Source organism: Cyclopterus lumpus, chromosome 19 (genome assembly GCF_009769545.1).
Source record: "Cyclopterus lumpus isolate fCycLum1 chromosome 19, fCycLum1.pri, whole genome shotgun sequence".
In the NCBI taxonomy this organism is placed as follows: domain Eukaryota; kingdom Metazoa; phylum Chordata; class Actinopteri; order Perciformes; family Cyclopteridae; genus Cyclopterus; species Cyclopterus lumpus.
Window position 1 is genome coordinate 9,349,924 of NC_046984.1, and position 16,230 is coordinate 9,366,153.

At 41.5% G+C, this 16,230-nt stretch overlaps 3 protein-coding genes across 3 annotated transcripts; 2 read left to right on the plus strand and 1 right to left on the minus strand.

Annotated features, from left to right (window-relative positions):
* The first annotated feature begins 1,327 nt into the window (after positions 1–1,327).
* zgc:92313 (uncharacterized protein LOC436869 homolog) lies at positions 1,328–4,888 on the plus strand. Its single transcript, XM_034558332.1, has 6 exons — positions 1,328–1,628; positions 1,834–1,946; positions 2,095–2,174; positions 2,522–2,793; positions 3,643–3,803; positions 4,033–4,888. Exons 1-6 carry the CDS (start codon positions 1,583–1,585, stop codon positions 4,285–4,287), a joined length of 927 nt encoding a protein of 308 aa, XP_034414223.1. The 5' UTR covers positions 1,328–1,582; the 3' UTR covers positions 4,288–4,888.
* mapk7 (mitogen-activated protein kinase 7) lies at positions 4,792–11,567 on the minus strand. Its single transcript, XM_034558331.1, has 7 exons — positions 11,466–11,567; positions 9,733–10,004; positions 9,477–9,642; positions 7,539–9,091; positions 6,348–7,450; positions 6,027–6,157; positions 4,792–5,278 (listed from the first exon to the last, which is right to left on the minus strand). Exons 2-7 carry the CDS (start codon positions 9,998–10,000, stop codon positions 5,131–5,133), a joined length of 3,369 nt encoding a protein of 1,122 aa, XP_034414222.1. The 5' UTR covers positions 10,001–10,004; positions 11,466–11,567; the 3' UTR covers positions 4,792–5,130.
* Positions 11,568–12,765: 1,198 nt separating this feature from the next.
* vkorc1 (vitamin K epoxide reductase complex, subunit 1) lies at positions 12,766–14,575 on the plus strand. The gene is made up of 3 exons (XM_034558928.1): positions 12,766–13,030; positions 13,345–13,454; positions 13,649–14,575. The coding sequence occupies exons 1-3, from the start codon at positions 12,861–12,863 to the stop codon at positions 13,858–13,860; spliced, it is 492 nt and encodes a 163-aa protein (XP_034414819.1). The 5' UTR covers positions 12,766–12,860; the 3' UTR covers positions 13,861–14,575.
* The last annotated feature ends 1,655 nt before the right edge of the window (positions 14,576–16,230 follow it).

The following is a 16,230-nucleotide window of genomic DNA, read 5'->3' on the forward strand; positions in this document are numbered from 1 at the left end:
CTTTTCTCTTTGTCCCTCCATCTCTCTCTCTCTTCCTCTTCTGTTGTGTAGCCCAAGGCGATACTGTGATGTGTCCTCCCTCTGTCCCTCCCTCCCTCTCCCTCTCTCTCTGTCCCTGTCACCTTCAATTGCTCTGTGAAACTAGACACACTGCCTGGGGCAGGGAGGCAGGGAGGGAGGGAAGAGAGGAAAAGAGAAAATGGAAAAGAGAAACAGACCGACAGCTTTATAGACAGACAGAAGAAATAAACATTTGGTGTCATGAAAACACAAAAAAGGAAATATAGGCTAACCACAGCCCAGATGGGAGGCACACTCCAAAACAAAAAATCTAATGAGTTATGTTAATGTTCATATTCCAGTCAACAACATACACATGTACACTGGAGACAGTGTAACCATACATTACATACACACATCTTCCCAATATAAGACAGTGTTTGACCTTTGACCTGGTGGTTTATGGTGTGGCTCAATCCCAAATATATAACCACTTTTCCTTGAGCATATACCTGTTAAACTGGTTCATACTTCCAACCTGCAGGCAGGAACTTGAAGCATTACGTGTCACTGCGAACACAGGGGAAAGTGTACTTGACGCATGGTTTTATGATTTAACATTGGTGGTTGTTTTTATACAGAAATTGCTGATCAATATTGAGTGCAATTGGCAGTCAAGTGTGTATGTTCTTAACATAAAAGCTAGAAACCAAATTACATTATTTGATTAAACTAAATGTTCACAGAGGTTATTTTCTTTGATCATCATTTATATTTACACAACAGAGACCTTTAAATCTCTGATCAAGCTTTGACATAACATAAAAATATGCATTGCCCATAATAATTGATAATACTAGCCTTAACAACACATTATATTAATATACTCACATCTGCTCGAGTCATTGATGTGATGAACATGTCAAATACCGAAGACATCATCTTATGAATACCAAAATAAATGTAAAGAAAACATTCCATGTTGCATATAACATGGAGGTACTCCATGTGTTCCAATGCGACATGAAAACAGTTTTCCTATACAGTTGATATTAAAAACTGAATCAGTTACCTTTGTCTGGGATTGAGACCTGAACAAACTGTTGCAGTCTATAAAATACAACAAGGCCCATTTTGTCGGACGAAGAGTTTCATGTTATTCAGCAAAAAAACAAAAAACGGCTAATGTAGTTTACCTGTGACCAATTTAAGAGGAGAATCTGATTCGTCTGCGGTTGCGTTCCCTAAATTCCATTGGCTCAGGTGAATCAGGAGGGCGGGACAATAGGTTGGATTGGGTGTAGTTGTGTGCACAGTTAGCCATCTTTTAGCCCGTTTACTTGGAATTTACCTGAGACCTCACTCGGGAAGCCTGAATCCCTAAAAAGGCTATTGTCGATTGTAAACCGCAAGGAGATGTACTCTTTTTTTATTAATATTCCCTGTCCTGCTCCAGTTTCAATCACAAGAGAAGAAGAAGTCGAAAGGTGGATGTAACCTTGCAGAGATTTTTTTTTGTGGTGATTTCTGAGATAACGTTAATTGTTGGCTCTGCTTCAGAAGTGTAGCTTGTTGGAACACAATGTCGCCGAGATTACAGTTGTATGCCATTTGTTGGTGCTTAACAGGTGAGTGTTAACCGTCAAACCCGCCTCGCCCTGTCGTCGCCTCTCTTTCTGAGTCCACGTCTCTTCCGTTTCTTTGTCCACCTGTAACGCATACAATGTGTGTGTACGCCAACTCAATCAACCGGGTTGCTTTGGGCTCGTAGTGTAGAAATAATCAGCGACATCGGTCAGGGTGTTCAGAAATGTAATTCGTGTTTACATTTAGGTATTTTGGCTTCCTACGCACAAGAATGTGGCCGACCAACAATAGTTACGAACAGGATTGTGGGAGGGATCGACGCCGAATACGGGGCTTGGCCGTGGCAGGTGGATATACAGGTAGGTCCCACTGAAAGCTCCCATACGTATCAGTTCTGCCTGCTGGTAGTTCTATGTTGTGGTTTGGTCTTGTTTATCTGCTGACCTGCTGAGAGAGGGATTTGCTTGTGATGCTGCGGTGACTCACTCCTTTTCTCTCGGCCTCCAGACAGTCAGTGGTGGTCACATCTGTGGAGGCTCCATCATCACAGAGAGCTGGGTCCTATCAGCCGCTCATTGTTTCCCCAAGTAAGAAAACTCTTTTGTGAGCCTCAGTCGTCTTATGGGATGTCTTTGCAGTTTCAAGAAGAAAAAAAAGTTTAACATCAAACTTACCTCCCCTTTTTAGATTCAACATCTAATTAATTATTTAACATTGTTGGTAAAGTTGTCTGTTGGTCATGCATTTGGGTCAATGAGTTTCATTGTCTAAGAACTCAAATGTTGTTCATAAAGGGATTGCAAGTGTGCTAAACTTTTAGTTTTTACTAGATTATGGTAAACATCAAACCCATTTCAAGGAGCACCTGCCTGGCATAAAGCCATTCGACAACTCTCGATTTCCAGCTGCCATTTGTTGTCCTGTCTTCTTTCAGTCCCGACGACGTGAGCTCTTACACCATCTATGTTGGCCGACACCAGCTGAATGGCATCAACCAGCACCAGTCTTCGCATTTTGTGAGACGGGTGGTGATCCCGACCGATTACAGAAATCCTCAAGAAGGGAAAGATATGGCGCTGGTGCAGCTGTCCAGCCCAGTAACGTGGTCAGATTATGTCCGTCCCGTCTGTTTGCCGGCCTCTGGCACCCTGTTCTCAGGTGGCATGCTGTGCTATGTCACCGGCTGGGGGAACGTGCGAAATGATGGTAAGGCTTGCTCAATTCTTCACATCTTCTTTGCACATGTGCAGATAACTCATAAAGTTTCGTAAATGCCCTTTTTATTTATTTATTTCGGAATCTGGCCTGGAGGATTTAAGGCAATAGGAAAAAGTGTAGGTCAAGGTATAAAGAACAGTCGTCAGAAATAAAGTGTATATGACTTACTCTCTCTTTCCCAGATTGGCTATAAAAGCCAGTCCTTTACAGGCTGGGTCATAAATAAATATGTTCGTTTATTGACCTTCAGTGGAATTGTGATATGATCAGAGAACACACTTGGTTTTTTTTATTTTACATGTATGATTTCATACATTTGCAATATATATTGATGATATTAATTTCCCAGCTGACATTGGACAAAGGCAGGGTACACCCTGGACAGTTCTCCAGACTGCTGCAGGGCTGTCATATTCACACCTACAGGCAATTTAGAGTCTTCAATTAACCCAAGCTGAGGATTGTCAGTGAACTGTGGGAGGTTCCCGGAGAGAATGCACACAGATACGGGGAGAACATGCAAACTTCATGCAGAGGGTTGTCTAGCCTGGGAATCGAACCCCAGCCCTTGTTGTGAGGTAACGATGGTACCCACCACACCACTGATTAAATGTATTGCAGCAGCTCGCCTCCCTATGGAATGGAATAACTTTTTTAGTTTGTTATGCCGTTATCATGAGTTCACAGGTTAATTATTTTGTGTGTGTGTGTGTGTGTGTGTGTCACAACTGTAGATAAAAGCAAACAAAGCTTACTGACCACCTGTACAACTGTAGAAATAAAGTCTTACACTCCTGTTGTTCTTCATCTTCTATCTGTCCCCACTTTTCCCCTCAGTACCTCTGTCAGGTGTCGGGACTCTGCAGGAAGTGAAGGTTCCAATCATCTCCCAGAGTTCATGTCAGGAGATGTACCAGACAAACCCGAAGGAGACTGTGGACATTCTGTATGACATGATCTGTGCTGGATACCAGCAGGGCGGCAAGGATTCCTGCCAGGTACTGTTGGATCAGCTGTTTGTACTGCTGTGTTTACATTCAGAATACATGCTTGCATACAACAAGTGTATACAGGAAAACAAGAACCTGCATTGTAAATAACTTGGATTGTTAATTTTCTGCAATCATGCGCCATCCTTTTTTAAAAAATCCTTCCTTTTGAGCACTTTGATACCTCCCAGTGGTGAAAGCTGAATGAGTCATGTGCATGTTTGTCTCTTGTCTTCAGGGTGATTCAGGAGGGCCCCTTGTCTGCCAGATGGTAAATGAGACCTGGGTGCAGGCTGGAGTGGTGAGTTTTGGACAGGGCTGTGCTCTCCCAAACCAACCAGGTGTTTATGCTCGAGTGACCACCTTCTCGAGCTTCCTCAGAAACACAATACCAGAGATCCGTCTGTATGGACGAGCTAATCGGAAGTGGTGTGGGAGGGCTGCCATGTTGGTCAGCTGCCTGTCCACTCTACTGATTCTGCTTCAGAGGTAGAACCCTGAGAACTGGATTACTGGGAGGTCGAACGCAAACCAAGCCAAGTGAAGGATGAGATTAATTATGTCTGACCTGTGTCCAACATTATCCTGAATAGTAAAACTAGAAAACTGGACCTGATGTGCACATGAAGCCATATGGAACCTACACTGTAATATAATCTTTTAGAGCTATAACTTTGCATCATGATCTTTAAAAATAAATAGTTTTGATATTTTTGTACTTTAAATCAGAATTATGAGCTTAATAAGTGATTATGAGCTAAATAAGTGAATTATGAGCTAAATAAATAGTCATTTGATTCTTAAATTCAGTGCTCTGTTCAACTTCTGATTGCTGAGTTTGGAAATGTTTTACTAGTATCGTGTTGTTTATGTATCAAAGCTTCATTTGTGTCTTTTGTATCCGCCTCTAGGACACCCACTTTCAATTTTAAGTACTTTGAACAATCAATTACAAACCTGTTTTTTGGAACAAATATGACCTATTTTTCAGTACACATATCTGTAATGTAAATTATTTGAGCCTTGTTAGTTCAAATGTTATTGTTTAAAATTAAAGTAATTTTAAAAAGGCCTCACAGAGCCTTAATCTGTTTAAATTGCTCATTTTACTGTTGTTCATAAAATGGCAGAGACCGGTGATGACGTTTTTTTCTTTATTATAAAGAAAGCGCAGCATGTCATAATGGTAAAAAAGACTGCTTGGTAATGCCTATTTAAAAAAAGCTAGCGTTTAAATAAATGTGATAAGTCTTCCCTCAAGATTTTCATGCTAAAAACAAAAATCTAAGATTTACAAAACTCAAAGAGCTGTCATTGAAATTCCAGGCAGGGAAGGTCAGGCATCAGGGGGAATGTTATCAGAGAGGATCATGGGAGAGCCGAGTTGCAACTCCTGCTGCAGCGATTCCAGATCAGCTGGAGTCATGCGGTGAACCTCGCTCCAATCAGATAACAGGGAAGCCGAGAGGGGAGCCGAGTCATAACTGATGGAGGAGGAAAACATAGAAAGCGTTAAACGTGGCCTTCGTTTGGATCATGTTTGAGCTTCACTGTGCCGCATGATGTCAGTGCAGAGTTTGACACTTGAAGGCTGTTTTCATATTCATCTGATGAATCTTCTCCAAGCTCACCTTAAATCTGAGTCTAGGATGTGTACATATGAGAGAATCACAAGTTTGGAAGCCAATCATGGTTCATGAAACTCAACCTCTCATACACATACACTGAGTAGGAGACATCTTGTATTTAGTAGTTAAACAGCAGTTTTTCAGTGCATGCTCAGCGCTCATAAAACACACTTTACTTGCTTTGACACTTGAATAAATATACAATGTAACTTATTATAAGAAAGCAGTTGTCGGCTATAACGAAATCATCAAAGGGCAGACAGGAAGTCCGAAGGAGGACAGTGAGATTGGGTGTTTGCACTTGGTGGGTTAACCTGCGTTGAGGAATTACAGCGACCGGGCACAGCAGATGAGCAATGTTTAACCTACAAATCTGGTGTAAAAAAAACAACACTGCAATAGACACACAGCTGTGCACGGTCTAATTACATTTTAGCCGTCGGTGACCCAGAATTACTGTACAGCTGCAGAGCCATTTTTATCTTAACTACCACATAATAGTCTGACATAAATGGGTAAAACTTAGGCAGAAATCTGTTATTTAGACTGCTTTTGTTCGTGACAGCAGTGTTAGAAACCAAGGTTACTCTCGATAAGCCCTTACCTGTCCCGGTCACAGTGTTGCAGGTCTGTGAGAGACTGGTTGAGAAGGTCATCCAGGTCAAAGCCCACGCCATACCCAGCCCCACTGCCTTTAGGGGTGACCGAGAACACTGGGGGTAAAACGTCCTCTACCTGACAGGAGACACGGGGGGAACATTGGGTGAACTGAACTCTATCCTTAAGATCAGTTCAAGGCAAGCAGAGGATTGTGACATTTAGGCCTTGTGTATGCGTGCAATAAAATGATCTTTTTGATCAATACACATGGCTTCTTTATGCTAGCTGCAAAAGACAATACAATATTTTAACAAGTAAATCACACCTGGGACTTTGAGAGTTGCAGTGTCACTGTATGGATGTCAGGGGCAATGGGGGGCCCTTGTTGTCCAGTATCGGTGAATCCTAAACTGGGATGAGGCTGTGAGGGGACCCCCAAAGCCCCACAGAGAGGGTGTGTGGTCTGTGGCCCAGATTTCTCTCCTACGGAAGGACACAGCTTCTCCATCGGACAAACGGGTGCAGTCGAGGGGTTGTGTTGGGGGTTATTTTGGCGTCCGGTATTCCCATTTGTCTCTCTGGTGGTTAATGTTGGAGCTTTAGTCAAGAAACTCTCAAGAGGAAGCAGTTGCGACTGAGGTTGAGGGTCCGGCTGGGTTTGACTCTGAGGTTGGAGCTGTGGCTGAAGAAAGCTCGGCGGTGGAGGCTGCGGTTTCCTGTTTGGTTGTGGCTGTTGTGGCTGTTGTGGTGGCCTTGTCTCTATTTGATTCCCGTTCCAGTTTCCCAAACAGTTGAAACCACTTTGTCCGTTGCTCTCACTGTGAGGTTTGAGCGTGTTGTTCTTAACAAAGCCACTAGTGACAGTCATTATATCCATCCCTCCGCTTACAGCAACCACTATATCCACTGGAGGTTTCCTCTGGCTCATGGAGAAAGGTAATGATGGTTGCTGGATACTGGGAGGCTGAAACACGCCCTGCTGGTTCGGTTTAACTTGAGAGATTAACTGTTCGTGAGACCTGGCCTCCTTGCCTGTTTTATTGTTCAGTGTTCCTTGAGCGTTATCACTGATTGCGACACCACGATGCAAGTTCACATTACAATCCTTATTCTTGGCTCCATCGTTTTCAGGAGTTTTCTCATTTCGACTGTCCATCATCTTTGTCCAACGTTGCAAAAGGCTTTTGTCGTCGTCGCTCAGCAGAACCCCGCCCAGCGAGTCCCCCTGTCTGCCCTCTCTTCTTTCCTTTTCCTTAATTTTCCTTTCCCTCTCTCTTGCTCGTTCCTGCCTCTTCCTTCTTTTCTCCTCTCTTTCTCGTTGACGCTCTTGTGCCGTGACAGGCCGACGCAAATCTGCAACAGAAGACAGGGAGGACGATACACCTCCTCCTGCTCCAGCGTCACTGCCCGCCGTAGAAGTACCTCCATCTGCAATGACAATATACAATTCTGATAAAGGCCATCCAAAGATTTACATGGCAAAGATATAAGTGGATATGTAAAAGCGTGAACTTACCACCCCTGGCTTTATTTCTAAGAGCTGATTTCAATAAAGCTGCTTTAAGTGCAGCTTTAGTATCCTCTGAAATAGCTCCTTCTTTCCTAGTTCCCTCTCCGGCACCGGGAGGCAGCCTGGTATTCTTGGACAGTGACTGTGAAAGGGACTGAGACAGTGACTGGGCCTGTGCCACAGAGAGACAAAGGGAAGGCACAGTGGTGGGTAGGGGTGTCATGGTCCGTGCTGGTGTTGCAGGAACAGAGGTGGGAGCCTGGGTCATGGACTGGCTCTGGGTGGACTGGCTCAGAGGAGCCTGACTTCCGGTCAGCTGCTCCTGTAACTCACCTTCTCGCATTGTTTCCAATGGAGCATCCTGACTCGACACTGGTGTTGTTAAATCTATAGTCTCTGGCTGACCGCTGTCTGAGTTGGCACTAGGCATGTCCACATCAACTGGGCCACTTTCACTTTTAGAAAGAAGAGGCAAATTATGGGTCCCATGAGGTGGGGCACCTTCTAAAAGGGACGCAGGCTTATTAAAGTTTTGCATCTGATTTGTAAATGTGTGGTTCCCTTCTGCTGGTGTGTGATCTTGTTGCTGTTGAGATTTCCCTTCTCTCATTTGCTGTTGCTGTATCTGTGCTGCTTGCGGGTGTTGTGCCATAGGAACCAGTGTTGATTTGCCAAAGTTAACGGTCGAGGGCTTAGCATTACACTGGTTACTGCTTTGTGCTGCGGCTCGGCCGTTTGCCCTCGGCAAGGGCCGGAAGCGCAGTCTTTGACGACAGCCCTGTTTGTTTTGATGAAAGTCCTGGATCTCCATCAAAATCGCCTCTTTAATTTGTTCCTTGTTCATTGGTAGCTTGTCAAATTCAAAGTCAAAAGCTGGCACGCAAATTGGCTCATCATCTTGGTCGTGGTACTTGGACAGGTAAGGATGCTCCAGCGCTTGTGTCACAGTGATTCTTTCACGAGGGTCAAAGCGCAACATGGCAACCAGCAGGTCCAGAGCCTCCGGTTCCGCTTGCGGGTACAGTTTGGCCAAAGGCACAGCAGACCGGGATGGAAGACTCTGAACATAGGAGCGTACTCTGTCAGCCCTTATAGTACTAATCAACCTCTCGGGAGGAGTGCCTAACACACCCAAAATGAGCGTGAGCTGGTGGACGTAGTGCTTCCCGGGAAAAAGCTGCTTACGCCCCAACATTTCCGCAAAGATGCAGCCCACAGACCACAAGTCAATGGCCAAACTATAGTGATTCAGGGACAGCAGGAGTTCTGGAGCACGGTACCATCGAGTTGCCACATATTCAGTCATGAAGGAATGAGACTCCTCCGGGTGTAAACTTAGACCCCTTGCCATGCCGAAGTCACCAATTTTTAGCTCACAGTTCTCGTTCACCAACAGATTGGAGGGTTTGAGGTCGCGGTGGATTACGTTAGCAGAGTGCACATACTTGAGGCCACGGAGGAGCTGGTACAGAAAGTAGCGTGTGTGTTCTGAGGTGAGCGTCTGGGAAGAGTGTATGATCTGGTGCAAGTCACTCTCCATGAGGTCCAGCACCACGTACCTGCACACATGGGAAGTGGAAAAGTATGCGACATCCTTTGAGGCATGGTTATCTAAAAAGATATAACAATCTATAACTATGAGATTCTCTCAGTTACACAACCAGCTTAGTGAATGCTCATGATGGGTGAAAAACACAACTAGTCAAATGGTAAGAGTTTTAGTAGGCAAAAATAGCATCTGAGTATATAACTTGGTGGAATGTTAAGTTGTGTGTAAACATGTTGGCTGGAATTTAACATCCAATTTTTACATCCAAATCTCCAAAGTTTTCAGACATTTACTTTATCAATAAATACAGAGTTGTTCTGACTTTTCAAGCCTGAGGAAGAATAACGTGCATGTGTTATTTACCACCAAAGTTGCGCTGACAATAAAGTACATACACAGACTTGAAGGCCGAGTGAGGAAGGTTAGGCTGCAGGATGTCTTTGATGGCGATAATGTTGTCATGTTTGAAGTGCTTGAGAATCTTTAGCTCTCGCAGTGTGCGTTTAGCATTCGTCACCACCTCAAAAGCATTGGAGATCTTCTTTATCGCCACCTGCTGGCCTGTGAAATGTAGATGAGCCCCAATGAAAAAAACACAGCAAGACTGGACATTGTAGTACTCCGATAAAGTAAGTTTTTCATCAACCTTACCATTGTCCCTTCTCCTGGCAGATGAAACAACACCATAGGCGCCTGTGCCGATGGTTTCGATAACATCATACTCCTCTCCGACGTCAAACTTCACATCCAGAGAGTGTGCTTTAAGCAAAGCCAAGGTTGTGCTGGTGTCTGCGGCGCTTCCTGTTGCTTCGACTTCACGCTGGTTCTGGTTTTCCCTGCTTTTGTCCGTGGCCATTCTTTCAGGCGACATGGCCACAGGTTGACCATGTTTTCCTACTCCTCCCTCCTTAGTTGACATTTTTCTGTAAAGAATTTAAAAAAATAGCAAAGTTAATTGTTTTATTCTGTCTGACACACTTTTAACTGCAGCGATTAGGAACATAAAGAATTTTGTTTTGTTTTCTACACGTTGAGTTACATCCACATGATGTGGCTCATACCTTAGAAAAAGCAACATTGTATTTGTCCTAATTGTTGGTTTGGGATCCTTTTCTGTAGTTTATTACAACTATGGCTGGTTGATAAAGTTGAAATTACTACTACAATATTAATATGGATATTTTATAATATTGATCACAATAACAAAAATCTGAAAAATCCAACTGAAGTTCAAACTGAAATTGGACCATTATGCATTACATCCAACAAAACGTATGTGCAAAAATTTAAATGACTAATGTATTTAATTCAATAAAAGTGCTCACACGGCGCTGGTTGCTTTCTGAGCCCCCCACGTTACAGGAGTGGATAGATATCTATCATAGATATAAACGACATCTATGTTATTCCAAGGATCCCTTTTTCCCTTCGCTTTCAGAGAAACGTGTTTATTCAACTCTGGGACAAGTGGGTGAGATACATAAAACCCTTACGAACCGATTTCGTGGAATAATGAATGAATGACCTTGAGGTCAATGAGGCGAACCTCATTGACCTCAACCCCCCTGTATGTGTTTTATTTATTTTTGTATGCGCACACTCTCCAAAATTGTACAAAGTTGCCCAATTTTTAAAAAAATAAGATCCTACTGTAGCTTAATGATTTTGCTACAACATATGTATCATCAAAAAAGGTTTGATATGCTTGAAAACATGTCAACAACATGTAATCCATCCTTGGTTGAGCAGCAACAATGAAACAATCAGGTTAAACATGAAAAACCAATGATCCTCTGAAGCCAAAAGACAAGAGCTTAAAGCCACTGATGTGAATCAAACGTGTAATATTCACGTTTCTTTAGACGCCAACATCGCGGTATCTTAAGTTGTAACACTCCAGAAAAGCCTTTCCTCCTCCGGGGCCCCCGTGGAGCCACTTTTAGTGGTAATTTAGTCCAGCGGAGACTGAACAGCTACACAAATACAATGTAACATGATTCAGATAATGGGTTAGCAATTGTTTAGTCACAATATTGATAAACATATGCATTGTATTCAGTCAGGCATAACCGACACGCTGCCCAGCCGCTTCTCATCCCTGAGGCCCATTAGGTCAGGTGGCCAAAACGTGTTACAGCTAGAAAGAAATCCACGCGGAGATGCATTCAAAGACCCCATGTTTTTGGTTTTACGGCGTGGTTAAAATAAACTACTGTAGCAACATTATAAAGACGCAGCCGTACCCACTTGACGCAGGGGCGTAGGCTTGTTACCTGGAACTCGGGCTTTTTGATCGTAACCCGTTAAACCATGTCTTTATCAGTTAATAAAACCAAACTGGGCCACATAGAGAGGTGTTTTTATGTGGTGGATCAAACTCTCACCTTGTGAGCAACCCACAACATCCGCAATTGTGTTTTTAATCCCGTAGTGGCACTGCTATCTCTTGTTTTTGTCTGCCGCTTCCTCGTGCACTTCCGTGTTGGGTTTGAGTGGCATATGGTGGACCAACGAGGTGGGGCGACGTCCGAAGAATCGTCCAATCGGAGCTGAGAACGTGATGGCAGGCGGGACATTACGGCAGACAGTAGGGTCTCTGTTTTTTTTGTTTTTTTGTTTTCGCCGTTTCCAGAATTTTATAATCCTAGGTGGGGGCCATATTGACAAAATTACCTGCAGTTAAACCTCTATATATGTAGTATCATGGACGTAATAACTGACAACTTGTAAAGTAGAACACTAACTAATACTATTTCTTCTACAACAGATAATAACAGCAACTAAGTACCCTAATTGCTGTGACTGGAGCTCATATTGGTTGATAAATAGACCGACAGAAAAGATTGACAGATGAAAACGTTGAAATACAGAAAGAAAAACTGATATAGTGTTTGGAGGTGCTTGTAAATTAGTTATACACAGTGATGGAAAGTAAACAAGTATGCTACATGTGCTCACTTTAAATGAGTATTACATTTGTTGATACTTTTCACTTCCACTAGGTCTACTAATCCGAAAGAAACATTATGCTGCCTACTCCATTTATTTGGCATCTCTCATTATTGTTTACTTTACAGCTTAAAATGCTAAATCCCAAATATGTGATCAGTTTATATATCACATAATGCAGTATTAGGTAAATACACAATCTAGTGGCTGTATTGCAGTTTGATTTGACACAATTATACATAATTCACAGTATGAATTTGAATGAACATTTACAATTTGATTGTTGACACTAGGCAATACAATATACAAATATAGGGTATAAAGCAGGACCCACTAATTAGTTGATATTGTAGGTCTACTAGGTGCATATAAATAATAACTATAAAGTCGGCCTATTTGAAGTTAGCTTTATCTTGATCAGCTACAAATTATAATGTATTTCAAGTACTTTTACTTTTGGTAAATTATGTACATTTTGCTGATGGCTTCTTCTGTTATTAATTACATTTTTGAATTTAGGCCTTTTACTTTTATATTATTATTATTGTACAGTGCTTATACAGTACTTTTACTGAACCTAATTCCACCACTGAATGAGACAGACAGACTGAAGTCCACATTGAATACACAGTCGGTATCTCTCTGCTGGTCTAACATCGGCTGTCCAATGAAAGGCCGTGACAAAAATCCCTAGACCAATCAAAAGTGAGAATCAGATTTTTAACACGTCATCTTGACCAAGTGTGGTTTGGAAAGAAACGAAGCCTTGTTTTTTTTGTCGGTCTTTTTAACCACTGGATTCATTTAAATTGATCTAAACGTGAATAAACATGGCAATGCCGAAATGGGAGAGAATAGCGCGCATATTTCTATGCGTTTTGGGTTTGTTTCTGTCTGTTTATGCGCTTCACGTCGAGCTGTCCCGAGAGAGAAACCCAGATTACAGAGCGATGTGCGACCTGGGGGAGTCTGTGAGCTGCTCCAAAGTGTTTACCTCCAGGTATGTTTCTTAACCTTCGTGTGGCTTTAGTAGCTCATACGTACCTTCTCTGTTGTGCACAATCACTACACCTCGTTTTATACTTTAGTGATTGTTAAATCATTTTGGATTATTTGCCCTGTTTGCTTGTAAAATCTGAATATATCACGACCCCCTTCATTTGCCACGTGTTAAAATATTTTGAAAGTGCTTCAAATCAGAAACTATTTTACATTATGAGAATAATAAATCAATATATAAACCATTATGGTTATCTATTAATTCTCTTTTCATGACTGCATCTTTTTGCCTGTTTCCACTTTCTTTTTTGGCAGATGGGGACGAGGTTTTGGCTTGGTCCAGTTGTTTGTTGCCAAAGATAGCCCTCTGAACCAGCCCAACAGTGTGCTTGGCCTCATGTTTTACACTCTGCAGATTGGCCTGGGTTAGTCTGTCAATAACTTCAGCACATTACAGTGTCCTGCTTTATGTTTTTAGACAAAATAAATAGTTTGCAATGCCTAGTAATTATGAGATACAACATTTGATTTTGTTATTATTTATCAATTTCGATTTATCAATATTACTTATATAATCTATTGTATTGAAGAACTCCTCCATGTTTGTCTTTTATTGCAGGACTATCTCTGTCTAAAAAAGCAGTGATGCTCTTGGTCTCCTCCTCCTGGGTGTCTGTGGCCGGCTCACTCTATCTTGCATATATTCTCGCCTTTGTTCTGGGGGATTTCTGCATGGTCTGCGTGTCAACATATATCATCAACTTTGCGTTGCTCTTCACCAACCTGAGACGGAGGACAGCAATTGAAGGAATGAAGGAGAAGGCTGAATAGAAAGTGATATTTGAGAAATTCAACACCCTTCTGTGCTTAGCTGGAGCCACACTTGATATGGAAAGCAAATTCTCTCCCACAGTATTTCTGCAGTGTTTACACCTGTCAAGATTGTTCAGAGAAACAGGCCTGGAGATGCATATTAGAAGATCTATAAGATGATTTTTATGTACAGAAACATTCTGTATATATATAATAATGTGTATTTGTGATGCAGATTCCACATTTTTTTTATATTCCCTCCTGCCTCATGTGATTTAGGCCTGGCTTGTTCAGACAACAACAATCTACTAAATTATTAGGTGGTGAATTACTCGAGATACATGCAATTGCTCTATCTAACCAGGAGATAGAGCCACATACAGTGTTATCATGTTGAGTGTGGTTATCAGAGAAGTGGAGTTATAAAAGAACACAGTAGTATTTGCATTGCATGTATGACACACAAATAACATGGATAATGCTTAAAGTCTTGTGAAACTTTATTTTTTCTATATTAATTCCTACTCAATAACGTTTTAAACCAAAGGTTATTGAGTAGGAATTAATATATAATGAATGATGAGTCAAATCCAATAATAATGACCTCTTCTAAAAAGAAATATGTAAATTACAGTTGTGTGTGTATACTTACTCAAACCAATTGCTAAAGAATACATTTCCAAATACTAAAAGGACTGATTACACTGCCTTAAATTAAAACATGTCAAGGTTACACTGTGTGACGGTTTGATTGCAGACAACCTCTGAGTTCCCCCTGGAGAATATCAGGAGATTATGATGTTCAATTTCAACATTAAAGCCTTTTAAAATCTTGATAATGAGCTAAATTATTATCAAAAATGTATTTCAGATTAGATTTAAAATGAAACGGTCTATTGTTACATACTTATTTCACTTCAGATTAATAGTATCACCTCAGAATAACACTCAGAAAGAATCATGACATTATGATGGAGGATTATGAAATTAAAGCCCTTTAAAATCTTATTCATGAGCCAACCTCCCTCTAATTTCAGATTCGATTTAAAAGGCATTGGCACGGATTGATTTAACATAATCTATTGAATCATACGGAAGCAATTATAGAGGGCACTTTTAAAACATAATGTATTTCATGTAAGCCCTTTTTTCACTTCTTCCTGATTAGTTTTACTCCAAAAAGGAGTAGTTAGTGGAAGTAGGCAAATCTCCTAATATTCTGCATTTCATTCCTGATATAGATAACAATTTTGTTTTTTTTAGAGGGACACATCAACTATAAAAATGCAAATGAAGTGCTCATCAAGCACAATACGCCCTTTAAAGTCCCAATGGAAACAGAACATCTTTAGCTTGTGTACTAAGACGTATACACACCTGTGTAGTATTGTTTTTATTATGTCATACATTAAGTTATTTCAACACGTCAGCAAGAGCTATTCATAATTGTTTACCTTTGTTAAGATCTTTTTGGTGTCTGCACTAAAAGACAAGTACAGTAGTAGTAGATAACATCAGTTACCTGTCGCGGTGAAGGTGCTGATGGAAATGTTTTTTGTCTATTTCTGAACAACTTCTATCTTTGACGTGTTTAGTTCTGAGATGACAACAATGCAGCTGGCCCACCTTTCTTGCCCAATTTGTTTCACTATTAGTTTTAATCATTTTGTTTTCTAACATCTATCATTCATGTCTGCTGCCCCTATTTATGTTTCTTTCATAGGATCAGTGTGTGGTCAAGCTCCCATAAACATTCGTGCTGTCGGTGACACAGTGTTGTACCTGGAGGAACCTGGCCTTGGATGGTTCGTGTCCACAAAAATGGAGTATACACTTGTGGAGGAACCCTAATCACAAAACATTCTCTACGTAAGTGCAAGATATTTATTTTCAATAATTCTTCATCGAAGACAATTATGAGAAATAATGGAATAGGTGCCCTTCCAATCCAGATGTCAGTGAGTGGAGTGTGTTTTATGGCCAGCATCTTGTGCGTAACTCTGAAAAGTTTGAGATGTCCCTTGGCGTTGTGAACATTACAGTGAGCAAAATGACAGACTCTAATATTGCTTTGCTGCAGCTGACTAAGCCAGTCATCTACAAAGATTATATCCAGCCTGTGTGGGATGTTAGCGATGCCAGAACCTTCCCCATTGGAAGTCAATGCTGGGTAGCAGGCTGGGAGAAGGCCAATAAGAACATAGGTAAGGGTTTATCACGTTTTCATAGTTGCTTCATCATATACAAGGTAAAGCATTAGTTACATTATTCACAAAGACAGTTTTTTTTCATGTAATAATAATGGTAATTTTTCCAGCCACCGGTAAAGCCGACTCAGGCCTTCGAGATCTAGAAAGTCAGGTGGCAAGTTGTGGGGATGTTTCTGAT

Bases quoted from the DNA above. Each gene is read 5' to 3' on its own strand.
- vkorc1 (XM_034558928.1), top strand. From the start codon at position 12,861: ATGGCAATGCCGAAATGGGAGAGAATAGCGCGCATATTTCTATGCGTT. The intron at 13,031-13,344 runs GTATGTTTCTTA...CTTTTTTGGCAG, and splicing joins TCCAAAGTGTTTACCTCCAG to ATGGGGACGAGGTTTTGGCT. The intron at 13,455-13,648 runs GTTAGTCTGTCA...CTTTTATTGCAG, and splicing joins CACTCTGCAGATTGGCCTGG to GACTATCTCTGTCTAAAAAA.
- zgc:92313 (XM_034558332.1), top strand. From the start codon at position 1,583: ATGTCGCCGAGATTACAGTTGTATGCCATTTGTTGGTGCTTAACAG. The intron at 1,947-2,094 runs GTAGGTCCCACT...CTCGGCCTCCAG, and splicing joins CGTGGCAGGTGGATATACAG to ACAGTCAGTGGTGGTCACAT. The intron at 2,794-3,642 runs GTAAGGCTTGCT...TTTTCCCCTCAG, and splicing joins GGGGAACGTGCGAAATGATG to TACCTCTGTCAGGTGTCGGG.
- mapk7 (XM_034558331.1), bottom strand. From the start codon at position 10,000: ATGTCAACTAAGGAGGGAGGAGTAGGAAAACATGGTCAACCTGTGGCC. The intron at 9,643-9,732 runs GTAAGGTTGATG...TACATTTCACAG, and splicing joins TGCCAGGAGAAGGGACAATG to GCCAGCAGGTGGCGATAAAG. The intron at 7,451-7,538 runs GTAAGTTCACGC...TTGTCATTGCAG, and splicing joins TAGAAATAAAGCCAGGGGTG to ATGGAGGTACTTCTACGGCG.